Source organism: Ipomoea triloba, chromosome 1 (genome assembly GCF_003576645.1).
Source record: "Ipomoea triloba cultivar NCNSP0323 chromosome 1, ASM357664v1".
NCBI classification, from domain to species: domain Eukaryota; kingdom Viridiplantae; phylum Streptophyta; class Magnoliopsida; order Solanales; family Convolvulaceae; genus Ipomoea; species Ipomoea triloba.
In genome coordinates this window covers 5193780-5211752 of record NC_044916.1, presented here as the reverse complement: position 1 = coordinate 5211752, position 17973 = coordinate 5193780, and the positions used below count along the sequence as shown (strand labels likewise).

Genomic DNA, 17973 nt, shown 5'->3' with positions numbered 1-17973 from the left:
ACTGGATGACAACAATGTACTGGTTAAGTCATTTAGAATGGCTAGGTCTGAGATTCATAACAACTCACGAACTGAGGTAAAAATGAGACTGCTAGGGAAGATGAGCAAGGATGCTAGGACCTATAATTTACCTACAGTATCTGAGGTGGCTGCATTGATAGTTGGTGACCTAGATCCAGATATGGGTTTTCGCGATATTTTGGTGGAGTCAAAATCAGGGAAACTCAAAAGAATCAGTGAACACAACCCTGCTTACTTACCTATGCAATATCCAATTTTGTTTCCATATGGAGAGGATGGGTATAGGGATGACATCCAATTTGCAGCTAATCGTAGTCAACTACTTGGATCAAGGCAACGTTTAACACCACGGGAGTATTTTGCTTTTAGGTTACAAGAAAGGAGAAGTGAACTTTCTACATTGTTGCATTCAAAGAGATTGTTTCAACAATTCTTGGTCGATGCTTATACAATATAATGGTTGAATCTGGTAGACTTATGTTTATAAGAAACAATCAGAAGGCATTGCGTTGTGAACAATACAAAGGGTTGTCAGATGCATTATTTAGGGGAGATATAGACCCTTCAACCCAAGGGAAGAGAATTATCTTACCATCAAGCTTTACAGGAGGTGCAAGGTATATGATACAAAACTACCAAAATGCCATGGCTATATGTCGTTGGATAGGCTATCCAAACTTATTCATTACATTTACATGTAACCCAAAGTGGCATGAAATCCAACGGTTTATTGAAGTTAGAGGTTTGCGGACAGAAGATAGACCCGATATTGTTAGTCGCGTCTTCAAAATGAAGCTTGATAGTTTGGTTAAAGAATTAAAATCAGGAGAACTCTTTGGTCTCGTCAAAGCATGTAAGTCACTAATTCATTGTTTACTTATCATTGTAGTATGCCATTTTTCAATTGTTTTGATATTAATTTAATATTTTTTTTTGTATTGAACAGTAATATACACAATTGAATTTCAAAAAAGAGGACTACCACACGCACATATCCTGTTGTTTCTTGGATCCAACAGGATTGAATCATCTCCTTATTCCATTGATAAATTCATTTCAGCGGAAATTCCTGATATAGAGATTGATAAAGATTACTATAAGGCTGTCGAAGAATTCATGGTGCATGGTCCTTGCGGTGTTGCTAGATCTAACTCACCTTGCATGGTCAATGGACGATGTACCAAATACTTCCCCAAAAGATTTGTTGATTCATCAAGTTTTGATCAAGATGGATACTCTATATATAGAAGACGTGATGATGGAAGAACAATAACAAAGAATGGTATTCAAATGGACAATAGGTATGTGGTGCCTCATACAGATATTTGTTGTTGAGGTACAGGGCACATTTGAATGTTGAATGGTGCAACCAGTCCAGATCTATCAAGTACTTATTCAAGTATATCAACAAAGGCAATGATCGAGTCACTGCCGAATTCTATAGAAGTTCCACAGAAGGTAATGGTGTTGAGGTTGTTGATGAGATAAACATGTACTATGACTGTAGGTATGTTTCAGCTTCAGAGGCTACTTGTCGGTTACTTAGCTATGACATACAATGCAGAACTCCAGCTGTGGAGCGACTTAGTTTCCACTTGCCAGATAGCCAAACAGTATACTTTGAAAACGATGAAGATGTGGAAACCATTTTGAATCGACAGACCTTGGGCGAAAGCATGTTTACTGAATGGTTTGAAGCTAACAAGAAATACTCTGAAGCGAGATTGCTATGTTATATTGAAATGCCGAATAAATTTGTTTGGAAAAAAAATGTGCGGCAATGGCAGCCAAGGCAACGTGGTTTTTCAATTGGTCGTATTTTTTACGTACCACCTGGTACTGGGGAGCTTTATTATCTTCGTTGCCTATTGAACATAGTTCGAGGACCTCAGAGTTTTGAAGACATCAAAACATATAATGGAAAAGAGTACAACACTTTTAAGGATGCATGTTATGCCCGTGGGTTACTAGATGATGATCTTGAGTACATTGATGCAATTAAGGAAGCTAGCGAATGGTCTACTGCACATTCACTAAGAAAGTTGTTTGTCACACTTTTAATGGCAAACACAATGGGGAGGCCTGAATATGTTTGGAACGAGGTTTGGACATATCTGGCAGAAGATGCTCAATACAATCGACGAAAAGTATTAAATGATCAAGGTATTCATTTGTCCATACTTTCTTAACATCAAATGATGTATATTATCTTAATTACATTGTAAATTAGCCTTTCTTTTAACTAACAAATTTATAATTTTAATTCCTCAGATTTGTTTCTAAACGACCAAGAAAAAAAGGAGTTTGCACTGATACAGTTGGAAAAACTGCTATTACTTTACAATAAGAGTTTGAAGGATTTTCCAGACGTGCCTTTAGTCTCAGAAGAATTGTCTCTTACGACTAACAATAGGTTGATCTTGGAAGAGTTATCATACGATCGTGAGTTGCTTGCTAAAGAAAGTCAGTTACTTCATGCTCAACTTATAGATGAACAAAGGTCAATTTATGATGCTGTTATTTCTGATGTTTATTCTAACAAGGGTGGATTGTACTTTGTTTACGGGTATGGTGGTACTGGCAAAACATTTCTTTGGAGGGCATTATCAGCTTATATTAGAGCTAAAGGTCAAATAGCTATCAATGTGGCATTCAGTGGTATAGCATCTTTGCTTTTGCCGGGAGGACGGACAGCACACTCTAGATTTGCAATACCTATTTCTATCAATGAAGAGTCAACTTGCAATATTCATCAAGGTAGCCAGTTGGCAGATCTCATTGTTGCAGCGAAGTTGATAATTAGCCAGTTGGCAGATCTCATTGTTGCAGCGAAGTTGATAATTTGGGATGAAGCACCAATGATGCACAAGCACTGTTTTGAGGCTTTGGATCGAACAATGCTGATGCACAAGCACTGTTTTGAGGCTTTGGATCGAACAATGCGAGATATATTGCACTGTTTTGAGGCTTTGGATCGAACAATGCGAGATATATTAAGATTTGTTAATCAAGACAGTCGAACAATGCGAGATATATTAAGATTTGTTAATCAAGACAGTTGTCATAGGACATTTGGAGGTAAAACAGTGGTATTCGGAGGTGACTTTAGGCAAATTTTACCTATTGTGCCAAAAGGATCAAGACAAGACATTGTTTCTTCAGCTATCAATTCATCATACCTTTGGAAGCATTGCAAAGTTATGCGCCTAACAAAGAATTTGAGGTTAAATAGTATGCAACCTGGTTTGGATCAACAACGAATGGAAGAATTTGCAAACTGGCTTTCTTCAATAGGTGATGGTACTATTGGCGAAGATAACGATGGTTACGCTGAGGTTGATATCCCTTCTCAAATGTTGTTGAAATGTAATGGTGATCCTATTGCAACTATTGTTAATAGTACTTTCCCTCAGTTCAACAGTGGTATAATTGATGATAGCTGCTTTCATAGCAGTGCTATTTTAGCACCAACATTACAAGTTGTCAATGAAGTAAATGAATATATGTCCGACTTGACTATAGGTGAAGGGAAGACATATTTCAGTTCTGACACAGCTTGCAAAGCTGATGGTTCTTCTACTGTACTTGCAAATGTCCATACACCTGAATTCTTAAACACTATTAGAGCTTCAGGCCTGCCAAATCATGCTTTAACATTAAAGGTTGGGTCACCTGTAATGTTAATGAGAAATATTGATCACAGTCTAGGACTATGCAATGGTACTAGGTTGGTTGTTACAAGATTAGCTGAACATGTGGTTGAAGGAAGTATACTTGCAGGACCAAATGCTGACACTAGGGTTTTGATTGCTAGAATGACGATAACGCCATCTGACACAAGATTGCCTTTCAAGTTCAATAGAAGACAATTTCCTCTCATGTTGTCATATGCAATGACTATCAACAAGAGTCAAGGCCAAACTTTGTCTAATGTTGGTTTGATCCTTAGGAAACCAGTTTTTGTCCATGGACAACTATATGTTGCTGCATCAAGAATAAGTCAACCAAACGGCCTCAAGATTTTAATTTGTGATGATTCANCCAAACGGCCTCAAGATTTTAATTTGTGATGATTCAAAAAGTACTCTTAATAGTACAACTAATGTAGTTTACAAAGAAGTTTTTAACAATTTGTAATTTGTTAATTAATTAATACTTTGTAATTTCTAAATTCATTAATCTTAACATTTGTTTCCTTTCCAAAGTTTTTAACGTTTTAACTGCCTTTTTGTACAAAAACGCTTCATTCCTATTAATATTAATATTAGTCCGTGCATCGCACGGGTCAATAGCTAGTTATATATTATACATGCACACAAAAACACAAAATATACCTACATTTCTGTACAGAAAAAAAAAAAAAAAAANAAAAAAAAAAAAAAAAAGCTAGGGAAAATCGTATATTACCTATGGTTTGTGTTTGAATGTATTTCTCTATCCTTGGAAAAGTCCCATTCTACTTCCTCCTTGAGCAGAAATTTCGGACCCCCAACACCTAATTCAAACACACAGACAGAGTTAACCCTAAATTTAAACACACAAACAGAGAATGAATTTAGAAAACAATTTTAAGGTCATGGAATACTTATCTTTCTACGAGCTTCATTTTCCTTTCAATTTCAGTTTTCACTTTCGAGATTGTTCTGCACGCACAGATTGATTTTACACAGATTGACTTCGTCTGGTAGGCTTTTACAGTTGAATAGCTTTTACAGTTGAATATTGAACAAATTGATTAGGGTTTGTATCTAATAAATTAAAAGTAAATTTATAAATTTGATAATTGAAATAAACCTTACCTTATAGCATATATTATATCTGGAAATCGAAGAAGTTATAGATACAATGTTTCGCATATTTTGTGGATTCGATTTCCGGTGTTCAAAAGTTGGAATCTGTAGACGATTAGGAGGAGTTTTGGTTAGGGGTGTGCAATTTACCGAAAAATTTCGGTTAACCGACCGAACCGAAAAATTTCGGTTAACCATTAACCGAACCGAAAAATTCGGTTCGGTTAATGGTTAAAGGAATCTTGAAATTTCGGTTAACGGTTAATTCGGTTCGAAAGGTCGGTTAACCGAATTAACCAAACGGTTAACCGAATTTTTATATATATAGATAAATAATTAAATATAAATACTAAATACTAATTAGATTGAAGATGTGAAGTTATGGATGTTTGAATATTTGAAGTTATGGATGATTTGTATTTTATTTTAATTGGATTTATTATTTTAGGTGTTATTTTTAGAATTTTATATTTTAGGTTAAAAAATTTCGGTTAATCGGTTAACCGAAAAAAAAATTCGGTTCGGTTAATTCGGTAACACATACTTCGGTTCGGTTAACAGTTAAAAGTTTTAAAATTTCGGTTAATTCGGTTCGGTTAAAACGGTTCGGTTAACCGAACGTTTAACCGAATGCACACCCCTCGTTTTGGTGTTGGGGAAGAGAGATAGAGGTTTTAGGTGGATGATTTTGACTTGCCTTCCATTTCAGTAGAGGAAGGTAGTAAGGGGTTAGGGCAGAGAGGCGAAGAAGACGACGGGAAAATAGGATAGGAGGATTGGGTTTGATCTAGATTCTGTGGCTTATATATGTTGGGTTTGTGGACCGGGTTTGGGCTGTAGTAGTGGGCTAAGTTGTTGGGTTTAATTAATATACATAATACTATATACATGAATTGGGCCTGTTAACTAATAAACTATATTATTATTATTTTTTACAATAAGCTAATGGATAGTATGTTAACTAATAGCCTATATTAGTAGTATAAGTTAACTAATAACTTATATTATTATTATTTTATATTAATTTGATATAAATATTGATTTAAGAAAATATTTTTTCAGATTTTTAAAAAAAATTTGTTTTACATGTTAGTGTGTATATATATATGTATGTATGTATGTTTATAGATACAATTTGTGCATCGAACATATTAATAATTTTATATTTTATATTTTATATATTAAAAGCATTGGTCGTTTATTCATACCGTGCAACGCACGGGTGGAGTACTAGTTATTGTTAATTATAGAATTAATTCAATTTTTGATCTTAGATTTATATGTGACAGATCACTTTTAGTTATTTTTTATTAGAACATCCACTTTTGGTCATAGTATTATTGTGGCAGGACTATTTTTGGTCCTTTATCAACAAATCAGTTTAAATATCGTTAAATACAAGGACATTTCGATCTTCAATTATGAATGTATTAAAAAAAAATAAACATAAAAGATATAGCGGTTCAACATACTTTGTATAAAAAAATATTGAAATGTCTTTGTATTAACGATATTTCAACGATTTTGTTGATGAACGAAGGACTAAAATTGGTCATGCTACAATAATACTATGATCAATGTGGAAGTTTTAAAAAAATGATTAAAAGTGAATTATCACCTATAAATCTAGGACAAAAAAGGAATTAACTCCTAATTATATATAAGCCAAAAAACTAAAAAAAAAAAAAATTATATTTAGTATAAGGTATAAGTGTATAACTAGGGAGGCCTTATCGAATTCAGGCCGTTGTATGGACTGTATTGTTTTTGGTCCCTTTCTCTTTTATTGTTCATGTTTTGAAACTGGACTTAAGTTAATATACGAAGCTTTCGTTTTGTTTAAAAAATATTATATTTATTATTTCCTAATACTTATAACAATGACTAGTTTTAAACGTGTATTAATAATATAATAATCAATAAAGTTGGATATCCACAAAATATAAAGACAAAAATATGTATATTAGCTTATTGCCAAAGGTTTTTAACTTTGTAGGGACGAAAATTGAATATTACAAGTATAATTTACTGTATTTAATAAAGATATAATTTTTCATCATTTGTTTACTTGCATCTGAAGAAATATTTACTTTGTAGGGAGAATCACTTGAGCCGACTGGAATATCATCATATTGATCTGTCATTGCTTGAGAATTGAATTCGTATTGATCGGATTTGTACGCATGAACATCATCAAGGCCTTCAAGCATTCTAACAACTGCAGACATGGATGGCCTAAGGACTGGGGAAGGATTAGTACAAAGCAAAGCCACTTTGGCCATTCTGAGAGCTTGTTCTTTGTCAAAATCAGAACCTAATCTTGGATCAATTAGCTCCATTAGGTTTTCATTTTCTTGAAGAACTAGTGCCTGGAAATTGTGCATTAAATACAAAGAATAGGGCAATTAGTTTGACATGTCTACACCCTATCAATTATGATTTATGAGTTTGGTAGAATTGATATCTCACCCAATCAAGGAGGCAAACATAGTCCTCATCAGGTTGATACTTCATGTTGTTCTTCCCGGCAACAATTTCAAGTGCCACCACTCCGAAACTATAGACATCAGCTTTGTACGTTAAGTAGCCCCACATTGCATATTCAGGAGCCATATATCCTCTGTAGAGAGAAAAAAGAAGAGGAAGAAGAAGAATAATGTTATTTTTCTTGAAAGATACAATGCAGATGATGATAGAAAGAAGTTGGGAGAATCAAAATTTGGGGAAATACAAAATAGAAGAGAAATTGTTATAACATCTTACAATGTCCCAGCAACTTTTGTGCTGAGGTGTGTCTTGTCTTCATCATCAAGTTTAGCTAGACCGAAGTCAGAAATTTTTGGATTGAGTTCTTTGTCAAGAAGCACATTAGTGGCTTTAATGTCTCTATGAACAATTTTTATTTCTGATTCTTCATGCAAGAAAGCTAAACCTTTTGCAATACCAACACAGATTCTTTGTCTGGTAGCCCAGTCTATTTTCAGTTGACAATCTTCTGGACCTGTAATTAATTGTTAACTCAGAATATTTATATTTATATTAAAAAATAAATTAAATCCTCATGCTTCTAGTTTTATGTTTTTTTTTTTTTAAATTATGACTAACAGCTAAAATAATGAAAATTTCAAATTTACCAAATAGAGCATGGGCAAGGCTATTGTTTTCCAAGTACTCATACACCAACAACAACTGCTTTCCCTCAACACAACACCCATGAAGTTTCACAAGATTAGGGTGCTCCAAACAAGAAATCATGCTTATTTCATTCAAAAATTCACGGTTTCCTTGTTTTGATTTGGACGAGAGTTGTTTCACAGCAATAACTGTACCATCCAATAATGTACCCTGGATTTATACACAAGGAAAAATCCAAGATCATCAACATAAACATCTATAGTAATTAAGTTCAAAAACAAAAGAGTCAAGGTATGAATTAAAAAATTTACATATTATTTACGAATATTCACATTTCTTTACCTTGTACACAGGTCCGAAACCACCTTCCCCAATCTTATTTGCAGAAGCAAAGTTATTTGTTGCGGCTTTAATTTGTTTAAAGGTAAATCGACCAGTTCGTAGATCAAGGCCTTGTAGTTCTGCACGAAGACAATTACTTTTAAAAATTGCTAATGCATGAAAACAAATATTTTGGGAAGTAAGAGAAAGTAAATGCAATTATTACCCTTTTCCCGTGAGGTCTTGTTTCTAGTGTAGATCATCCATCCAACGAAACAGAGAATTGCAAAAATAAGAAACAAAGAAGAAGCTATTGCAGCAACTATAATTACAGTCTTTCTATTTTTGGGAGGCTTGAAATCTGCAGATTTGTAGAAAAGGATTGAGAGTGTGTTGGATATCTTTACTCATCTGCAACTAAACAAAAACAATGAAAAAGTAATCTCCCCATTGGTAATATAGGAGTCATAACTAATATTACCAGATTCCACAGAAATGGCAGATATTAAAGAGCCATAATTTCCTCTAATTGGGACCGCTGTTGTTCCTTTTCCAGCATACTCAAGGCGCACCTCGAGAGTTTTATCTCTGACAACTGCTTGAAATTGTTTAACCAACGCTTTATCAGCTCCATGTGCTTCAGCTTTAATATCAAAATCCTTTAATTTCCTCTCGCCCTGTAGCCAATAAAATCACTATTGTCAAATGCATGTCACTTACCCATTGGAGTCCTCGGTTTAATTAAACCATAAAATTCTCAATTGACCTGTATATAAACATCAAATATGCGCCTTCCAAGACTTAGAAAAGAATTGTCATCTCTCAAAACTATCTCTGCAAAATGAAGCTTCACAGTGTAGTTCCCATTTGCTAAACAGCGTCTGTAATATACCAGAGATAAAGGAGACAAGCGAGCTGTCCTGTAGATTTCAGAGTCTTTTCCCTTGATAAGAGATATATTTGTTGCTGTATAGTCAGTTAGTGTTTTATTTTTATCCCAAAAAAATCCCGTATTACTGGTTACCCAGTTCTCTCTTTCTGAAACAAATTTTGCAAGGCCGCTAGAATCGTCATCTGCATCATATGTAGTGTCACCAATCGAAACATTTCCCCCACCACAATTGATGTGAAATGAATACCAATCTGCAGAAAAATGAAAATACAAACTAAGTATCATCCATACAATAATATATAGAGAAAATGCCATTGCTTGACATTGCTTTATCAGCAACATTGATGCATAAATGCATCAATGTATAGTGATATGATGTGCTTACCTTTCGTGCATTGCTTTAGACACTTACCAATTAGTCTATACAAAGCCAAAAGGAGATCAAGTCAGAAATCTTTGGAGAGTAAACTACATTAAGAGTGACACTATATTCATGCTTAAGGATGTTAGAACTTACGAATTATCTCCTCCATTATGGCTTTTGAATAAGTTTCTGATAGGAAAATGAGAAAGCTAAATGATCCATGTTTGAAGGAATACTTGAAAGAGTACATACATATAAGGGATAGACTCTTACACATTTTCCCGACAATTTAGTGGCACATAACTGTCCTCAAACTTATTGTATGAAAGATCGACATAACTGCACACCATCATTTAATTTCTATTAGTCTTTTAACAATAAGACTAGTAGAAAAGAGCTCATATAAAATATACCCAAATATATGATAAAATTCATAAAAAATCATGCATCAAATATATTAAACTGAACTTACTATCTGGGATCTCGGTTTAGAAACCATTGAGGAATATGCCCACTAAGCGAGTTGCTTGTTAGATATCTAAGAACAGGTAGCACGAAATTCAACGACTAAATAGAAAGGAAGTTTCTTAATTATGTATAACATCAAATTAAAATTTGATTTGTTACTCACATGTAGTGTGCATTATCGATTTGAAGATCATCAATCCCTCCTTCCAGATTATTAAAACTCAAATCTCTGCAAATTCAATATCATAATAAAACAATAAAGCAGAGAAGGATATCAGCTTAATTCTTAGTATATTGTCAGCCTATAATCGACCATAATTTCCCCACGAAGGATCAAAAGAAAATTCAAGTTGTAGAAATTACAATTGTCGCAAGCTTGTCATATTAGCTATATATTCAGGTATCTTCCCAGAAATATTACACCTCCTCAATAATCTGCACCCAAAATTATATAATTTCTTTTTGCATAAATTCATCATAGTGGAATCATGAAACTTAATTTGATATTTTTGGGAAGAAATTAAAATGCATTACTCACAACTTTCTCAGTCCTTTCATGCTGTTTAATATAGGAAACTTGGAGACACCACCACCATTTAGGTCACTGATTCTACTGTAGATTCATGTTGTTCACAGCTACATTTTAGTTCCTTCATCTTAACCATACAAAATTTTGCTATAATCGAAACGTGAGTATTAATTAAATCATCAAAGAAAATCTTAACTCACAGTTCTGTTAAGCTTGTCAAAAGAGAAATATTTTCAGGTATGGGCCCTTCAAAGCCACTTGCTTGAACCTCTCTGCCAATCATATATGCTTGTCAATAAAAAAAAAACGATTTAATCCCGAAATTTCAATTCTATAGTGTTAGATTTGAATGCTTACAGTTCTTCAAGGTTTCCCAAACCTTGAAAGCTAGGCAGTTTCCCAGTGAAGTTATTACTGCTGAGCCTACTGCAATGATGAACACATGATAGGTAAGCATAAAGTATAGAAGAAATAACAAAAGATTGATGCTCAAAAATTAGGAATATAATATAATATGCATGATAATGCACTTACAACTCCTTCAATTTTGTAAGAGAATTAAGTTCTTTTGGCCATTCACCTGTGAGATAATTAGCACCAAGAAAGCTACAAAAAGGAAAAACAAAGAAAGCAATCAAACAAGTGAGAACAAAAAATTGAAATTCACATCTTTGATTAACAATGGCTTACAGTTTTTTTAATTTGACAAGTTTCCCAAGCTCAGGTGGGACAGTTCCATTGAACATGTTGTTCTCCAAGCCCCTGATGAAACCCCCATTTAATTTGTTGTTAGAATAAAACCCAAAGAATAAGTTCCTCAAAAAGAGTTAAACTTGTGAGAGGAACAAGGGAACATACAAATATTCCAGAGTCGTTATATTTCCCAAGTATTTTGGAATTGGTCCCGACAATCGATTCACAATAACAGCCCTACAAATATCTCACTTCTTTAATTAAAGCTGTATGCTTATATATACTTTTATAGCTTAGGTTATGATACACAACACAAACTTACAGATATTTCAATTTGGTAGAAGCCCATTCAAGAGGAATTGTACCACTTAAGTAGTTTCGGCTCAGATCACTGCACAAAATGATACTAATATTCAAGCAAAGAATACCAATAAGTAGAAGAGATTATTGCATAAATGCAGAAAGTCTTGAATTGATACATTGTCTTGATGAAGGGTAACTTCGCCAATGAAGGAGGAAGGACACCTTGCAGACTCTGTGCTTTCAAAACTCTGCTTAAACAATATTAGAGACTATTAGAACATTTGTGAATTCTGATGTATATACTCCGTAACATTTTATTTTGTTCTTAAAAAAATACCAGTTAAATTGGTCATACTGTTGTTTAGTAACTACAAAATTCAAGTTTAACTTTCAGAGGAAACGCCATATTAATCTTCTTCATTTGAGCCGGTCGTGACAACTTAGGCTAATTTACCTTGTGATTTTTTATTAGTTAGGGTTGCAAGGCGGGGTTTACAATTGCAACCATCGAATAATGGTTTATAGGCTTCTCTTGTCAAAAAAATAAAAAAAAAAAGGAAAGAAAAAACTTTATTTTATATTTTACCCCGCAATGGTTCATGGAATCTATCCCAATTTAAAATTTACTTTATAAATCGTACTAAGAATACCTCAAGAAGGTATTAGCAAAAATCAATCTTGTGACCTCCTATTATGAGAGTCATATTTCACTCATTCAACCACTTTTTTTTTTCTTTTTTTTTTACGACAACTTTCACATGCAATTTTACTACTTTACATGGACGCGAAGCGGAAGTCATGTCAACATAACTTTTAAAATTCTTTAATTTTATTTAATAAAGAAAAAACATTTATAAAAACTTACAATAATAGTTTATTCCACATACATGTATACAAAGAAAATTACACGTTATTTGACTTTATGTATCCCTATTGTCGCAACAACATTTAAAATTTTAAATGCGATAAATATAAAATTCGATTAAATTATAGAAAAATATATTGAGATGTTTAGCAATTAGGTGATAGCTAATTGTGTTCCCTAATTATAGAAATGTGTTTGATAAATTAATTGTTTACTTTTAACTAATTACATGCATATATATAATAATAATAATAGTAATAATAATAATAATAATAATAATAATAATAATAAAATAAAAATAAAAATAAAAGAAGAGCGTGACTCCCCTTTGTGAGGTGGGATCAAATTATCCCACATCGAAAAATGAAGAAAGTAGGTGCTTTAATGAGCAACAAAAGGAGAGCCCAACCCGGATAAATAAAACAGTTAATTTATTTTTTTAAAATAAAATGAAAGAGGAGCATTTTGAGAAAATAAATTTCTTTATCTAAAATGTACATTAATCTGAAACGCTACTTAAAGTAATGTTTTGGATTCTAACATTTTGCTACAAGCTTATTGGCGGACAATATGATATTTATAAAGAAGACTTAATATCTTTATTTTACGTGGTAGACTTAGTATATTTAACAATGTATAATACTAGGTACAAACGCATATACTACTTGATAGAAAAATGCTCTTGAATTAAGATAAGAGTATAATCAAAATGTAAATGTATATGATTTTATAACTATTATAATAAGAAAACAGTAAAAGTATAAAGAGTAAAAATAGAAATATTTTAATAATAAGAAAAATTTAGAGCCACAATTTAAGATGGTCCACAATATACAAACTTTTGTATTTAACAATGTTATGCGATAGTGTGAACAACTTATTAGAGAGGAGAAAGATGGATAAAGTTGGAGCCTCCATATTTGACGTCTCTCTTTTATTATTATTATCATTTTATTATTATTATTATTATTATTATTATTATTGTCAAATGTTATGGGATAGTGTGAACAACTTTTGGGAGGAAAAAGATCGATACAATTATTGGAGCCTCCATATTTGACGTATTTTTATATTTTTGAAAATTTAAAATATTTGTAATGTTTAATACTCCGCAATATATTGTAAGTTTGAAGTATTTATGTTGACAAGTTTGAATAATTTTTATTTTCGTGACAATAGAAATTAAATTTGAAGGGTGTGTGCACTAGGCAGGAAAAGAGGTAGTGACAATAAAATATTGCATTTCGTGGGGGTGTTTGAATGTTTTAATTGCACATGTATTTTGTTATGTTACAGCCTTGTTTGGTAACATAGTTAATTTATAAGTTAATTTTGATTTATTTGATCACTATTAACTGTTTGACTTGGTTAAACAATCAATATAAGTGTTTGATTAATTAGCTTTTTGTAACAACTTATTGTTCTAAAATGTTAAAATTCAAACAACTGTTCAAAAGTAGTTTTTTGAGAGTCTTTTTGCATATAATCAGTTATCTGCTAATAACTAATTTACCAAACACTTTTCTACAATCAACTAATGCTATCAACTAATCAAACCTACTAACATAATGAGCTAACAACTATTTATCAAACACCCCGTATTCTAATTGCATAAGCAGGGAAAATTAGGTGAGTTATTTAACACTTTTAATAATAATAATAAATAAATAAAAAGTTACCAAAGACAAGAAAGTTAGGTTCCTCATCAATGTTAAAAAAAAAAAAAAAAAAAAAAAAAAAAAAAAAAAAAAAAAAAAAAAAAAAAAAAAAAAAAAAAAAAAAAAAAAAAAAAAAAAAAAAAAAAAAAAAAAAAAAAAAAATCAAACAACTGTTCAAAAGTAGTTTTTGAGAGTCTTTTTGCATATAATCAGTTATCTGCTAATAACTAATTTACCAAACACTTTTCTACAATCAACTAATGCTATCAACTAATCAAACCTACTAACATAATGACTAACAACTATTTATCAAACACCCCGTATTCTAATTGCATAAGCAGGGAAAATTAGGTGAGTTATTTAACACTTTTAATAATAATAAAATAAATAAAAAGTTACAAAGACAAGAAAGTTAGGTTCCTCATCAATGTTAAAAAAAAAAAAAAAAAAAAAAAAAGATGAAACAAAATCATTATACTGCAATCAAAACGAAATCATATAGAAGAAATGGTATGAATAGATACAGAGATATTACATTCTAATAGAGTTGATAGTACTCAAAAAAAAATAGTAGAAATGGGAAATTGAAAAAAGGAGCAATATATATAATGAGAGATCGAATTGGGAAAAAAAGTGTAGAAGGAAGAGCTTACATGGCGTCAACATGGCAAATACCAGCAGGGAAGCTACAATTGCAACTGATAGAATTATTGTACACATATTCTGGCATGCCATTCCCTATTGGTTTCATCTGGTTAAATTTCTTGTCACAAGGATTTACACTGAAATCCCAATCCTTCTTCCCCAATTGATCTGCTATTTCCTTCAGTGCATTTACTTCCATATACATACATTGAACAAAAGTTAGCTGTTAATACATATGTAATGGCAGAGTATTATAGAAAACAACAGAGAATTGAGGCTCACATTCATCTTCAGGAAGAAGCCCACTCTGTGCTTCAAGAAATGTAGGATAGAAGAAGGAGAGTATAATTGGTATGAGGGTTATGAACATGGAGGCTGACATGGTTGAACTCTGGGGAAGATCAGCTGCAATGAGTGTGTCATTTGATGCATTTATTGTGCGTAATAAATAGAGATAAAATCATGGCAATGATGAGTCAATGAGTTTTGGGCAAGTGGATTCAGAATGCATGTGATATGTATGGCCTTATTGTTTGGTTAGAAATGATTTTTTGGAGCAAGTTGCCTTTGTTGTTCGTTTACTAGTATAAAGAAAGACAACTTTTCAATTTTTGTGTGTGTGTGTGTCTGTCATTGATTGATGTGCTATTGTGTTGGGTGTAATAAGACTCTATATTCTAAGCAAACTAGAATTCATTCTTCCAACCCCTATATTATTAGGAATATTACCATTTACTATTTCTGTTCCTAGATTTATTGTTCTCATCTAGTATTAACAAACCTAAAAGATTCATGGCTATCAACCAACAGACCACCACTGCGGAAGACACTATGCCACCACCATCCACCGGTGACACTGTGTCCTCCTTTCATACCCTCTCAGATATATCCTCCACCCCTCCACCACTAATAAATACGTACCCTCCAAACAGCCCATCACTTTATACGTACCTGAGCGCCCTTAATGCACGCATCTTATGATCCTAAGGCACATGACTCGTGATTTCATAGGTAACAAACCTCTAATTGCATGTATTGATGACTCAGAACCCACATGTCACTCCCAAGCTATGAAAAGCGACCCTGAATAGAGGACCGCAATGCACGAAGAATTTAATGCACTACTGCATAACAACACTTATAAATTTGTTCTGAAAAAAATATGAATGTCATTGGATAAAAAATCAAATTGAGAATGAATTTATCGTTCACCCATTAATCCATTATCCATTTTGAGTACTGTACAATATATCAATTTCTTCGTCTCACTACGAAAAATTCAAATTCACTTTGATTCCGACACAACTAGAAAGTGGACCTCACTTATATTAGTACCACAAAATATCCACTTAATAAAATGCCATTTTGCTAAAATTTCCAAATATCCACTTAGCTCTCACTAAGATGTGGTGAACATTATTGAATATGACAACATACGGTTCATATCACGACTAGATAGTCAACTATAGTGAATTTTTTTATTATTTCACTATCAATTACTTGATTATAATGATATTTTGTTTTTGATTTATTTCATTTTTAATTTTCAAATTTAAATTTTAAAAATATTTTACATTTAGTTAATATTCTCACTTTTAAAAATTTTCACTAAATTGTCCACGATATGTATCGAGATGTCTGTAGAAGCAGGTTCATAAAGGGGCAATGAAGGAAATTGCATAAACCAACCTAGATTGCTCATAGTTAAGTGACTCAAAAAAATTAATAGACAACTTTCACAGGTTGTCAACCTCAATGCTGAAAGATATGCAGGACATTATTGAATATAACAACATACCTGTTATAAAGAAATGTATTTAGTGGCCATTATTTTGTAACTGTTGTAACGGTCACCATTATGATTGTTATTATTACTACTGTTATATATATATGTCCTTTGTAACTTGTACATGTATGATGGAATGAAACCACTTTCTCTCTATTCTTTGTTCTCTCTATCCCTTTACTCTTTCCCTACAACCTGCAATGTTCACGGTTAGGAGCTAAAGGCCAATGGGCACAACAAAATCTCAACACGTTATCAGCACGCTCTTTTCGGTGAACGGTAATATTCTGTCTTATTATTTGCGGATGCCTCAAAATCGCATATGTTTATCTATTATGCATTTGTGAATTTGTGCAATCTTGATAACATGATTATATGTTTTCTAGTAGTATATATATCTGCATCTGTAATATATATATCTGCATCTGTAAGTTTATATATACTTGATAGTATATACTTGATAGTATATACTTGATAGTATATGTTTTTGCTACTGTGCACTTATTGCTAAGAAAATTCACCTTTTACCTTTTAAGTGAAGGATGCCATTTTTTTTAGTATCTACTGCAACCATTATTCCTCTACTCAAAAACAAAATTAGATGTATATGTCTTCCTGTACAAATATCGTTCAAATTCAGTTTTGAAATCACAGTCAATTTCTGGATATACATATCAATATCAGTACTGCAAAATTAATTGCAAAATCAATCTCTTCCAGTCCATGTATTCTGATTTTTTTTGCATATATTCACCGAATTGTATGCGTTAAAAAAAATTAATTTTTTTTACCTGGCGACCGCGGTCTGTGAGACGGCGCTGCTCGGCTACCGGAGATGGCGGCCTTCAATCGATGAACGATTAAGCCACATCACAAACTCAAAACTGAAAATCAACCAAACCTTCCTTTTTGTCTTCGACCGGCGTCCTGATCGGCGCCTCGAATCTCGAACGATTCACCCTCCGACTGCAATCCGCTAGAGGTTTGCGGCGGTTATGGCGGGTCACGGTGGTGCTCCAGCGGAGGAAGGCGGCGGCAACAGTCCTCCTCGTCGCCACTTGCTTGGTTTTTTTTATCTCGTTGGACTGTGATGGTGACGGCTACGGCCGGCCGACCACTGGTCGTGGTAGAGACGAGCGGCGATGGTGGTTGCGGGACACGGGAGACCTCCGATCGGCGATGGCGAGCAGTGATGAGGCTCTGGCCGTGACAGTGGAGAAGCGGCGGTGGTGGCCGTGACTCCGGTCGTCGACCCCTTTTTACTCTCCGCGTCTCCCTCGTTTATTTTTCTCTCTCAATTTGTTGGCTGCTAGGTTATTTTGATGGAGCTTATGAATGTAGGTTGGGCCGGGTATGGCCCAAATCCGGCCAGACCTGGTCCATTTTTAAAAAAAAAACAAACCAAAAGCTTTTCTTTGGGCTATTATTGTTCTTCGGCCTAATAATAAAATAAAGTGATGGATTATTTTTGTTAAGCAAATTAAATTGAAGCCTATTTCAATT

General features: G+C 33.1%; 2 protein-coding genes across 7 annotated transcripts; one reads left to right on the top strand and one right to left on the bottom strand.

Moving 5' to 3' along the window:
* Positions 1-477: 477 nt before the first annotated feature.
* LOC116017046 lies at positions 478-4091 on the top strand. The gene is made up of 5 exons (XM_031257595.1): positions 478-874; positions 1082-1322; positions 1364-2184; positions 2293-2854; positions 3080-4091. The coding sequence occupies exons 1-5, from the start codon at positions 478-480 to the stop codon at positions 4089-4091; spliced, it is 3033 nt and encodes a 1010-aa protein (XP_031113455.1).
* Positions 4092-6752: 2661 nt separating this feature from the next.
* On the bottom strand, positions 6753-17883 carry LOC116023672 (probable leucine-rich repeat receptor-like serine/threonine-protein kinase At3g14840). Of its 6 annotated transcripts, XM_031264685.1 has the most exons (26): positions 17262-17883; positions 16483-16665; positions 14967-15089; positions 14693-14876; positions 11693-11764; positions 11536-11604; positions 11379-11450; positions 11211-11282; positions 11055-11126; positions 10878-10946; positions 10721-10792; positions 10530-10604; positions 10355-10426; positions 10155-10220; positions 9996-10061; positions 9797-9862; positions 9677-9712; positions 9545-9579; positions 9034-9410; positions 8749-8944; positions 8494-8628; positions 8289-8407; positions 7946-8156; positions 7575-7812; positions 7281-7431; positions 6753-7180 (listed from the first exon to the last, which is right to left on the bottom strand). In XM_031264685.1, exons 3-26 carry the CDS (start codon positions 15064-15066, stop codon positions 6824-6826), a joined length of 2982 nt encoding a protein of 993 aa, XP_031120545.1. In that variant the 5' UTR covers positions 15067-15089; positions 16483-16665; positions 17262-17883; the 3' UTR covers positions 6753-6823. The 6 variants fall into 6 exon arrangements, with proteins under 6 accessions (XP_031120545.1, XP_031120537.1, XP_031120557.1 ...); XM_031264677.1 differs by lacking the exon at positions 16483-16665; XM_031264697.1 differs by lacking the exon at positions 16483-16665 and having other exon boundaries at positions 9572-9579.
* Between the last annotated feature and the right edge of the window lie 90 nt (positions 17884-17973).

Coding starts and splice junctions, on each gene's coding strand:
- LOC116023672 (XM_031264685.1), bottom strand. CDS start 15,066: ATGTCAGCCTCCATGTTCATAACCCTCATACCAATTATACTCTCCTTC. Junction 11,765..14,692: donor ATTTGCCATGTTGACGCCAT/GTAAGCTCTTCC, acceptor TTGTTTAAGCAG/AGTTTTGAAAGCACAGAGTC. Junction 9,411..9,544: donor TCTAAAGCAATGCACGAAAG/GTAAGCACATCA, acceptor ATTTTTCTGCAG/ATTGGTATTCATTTCACATC.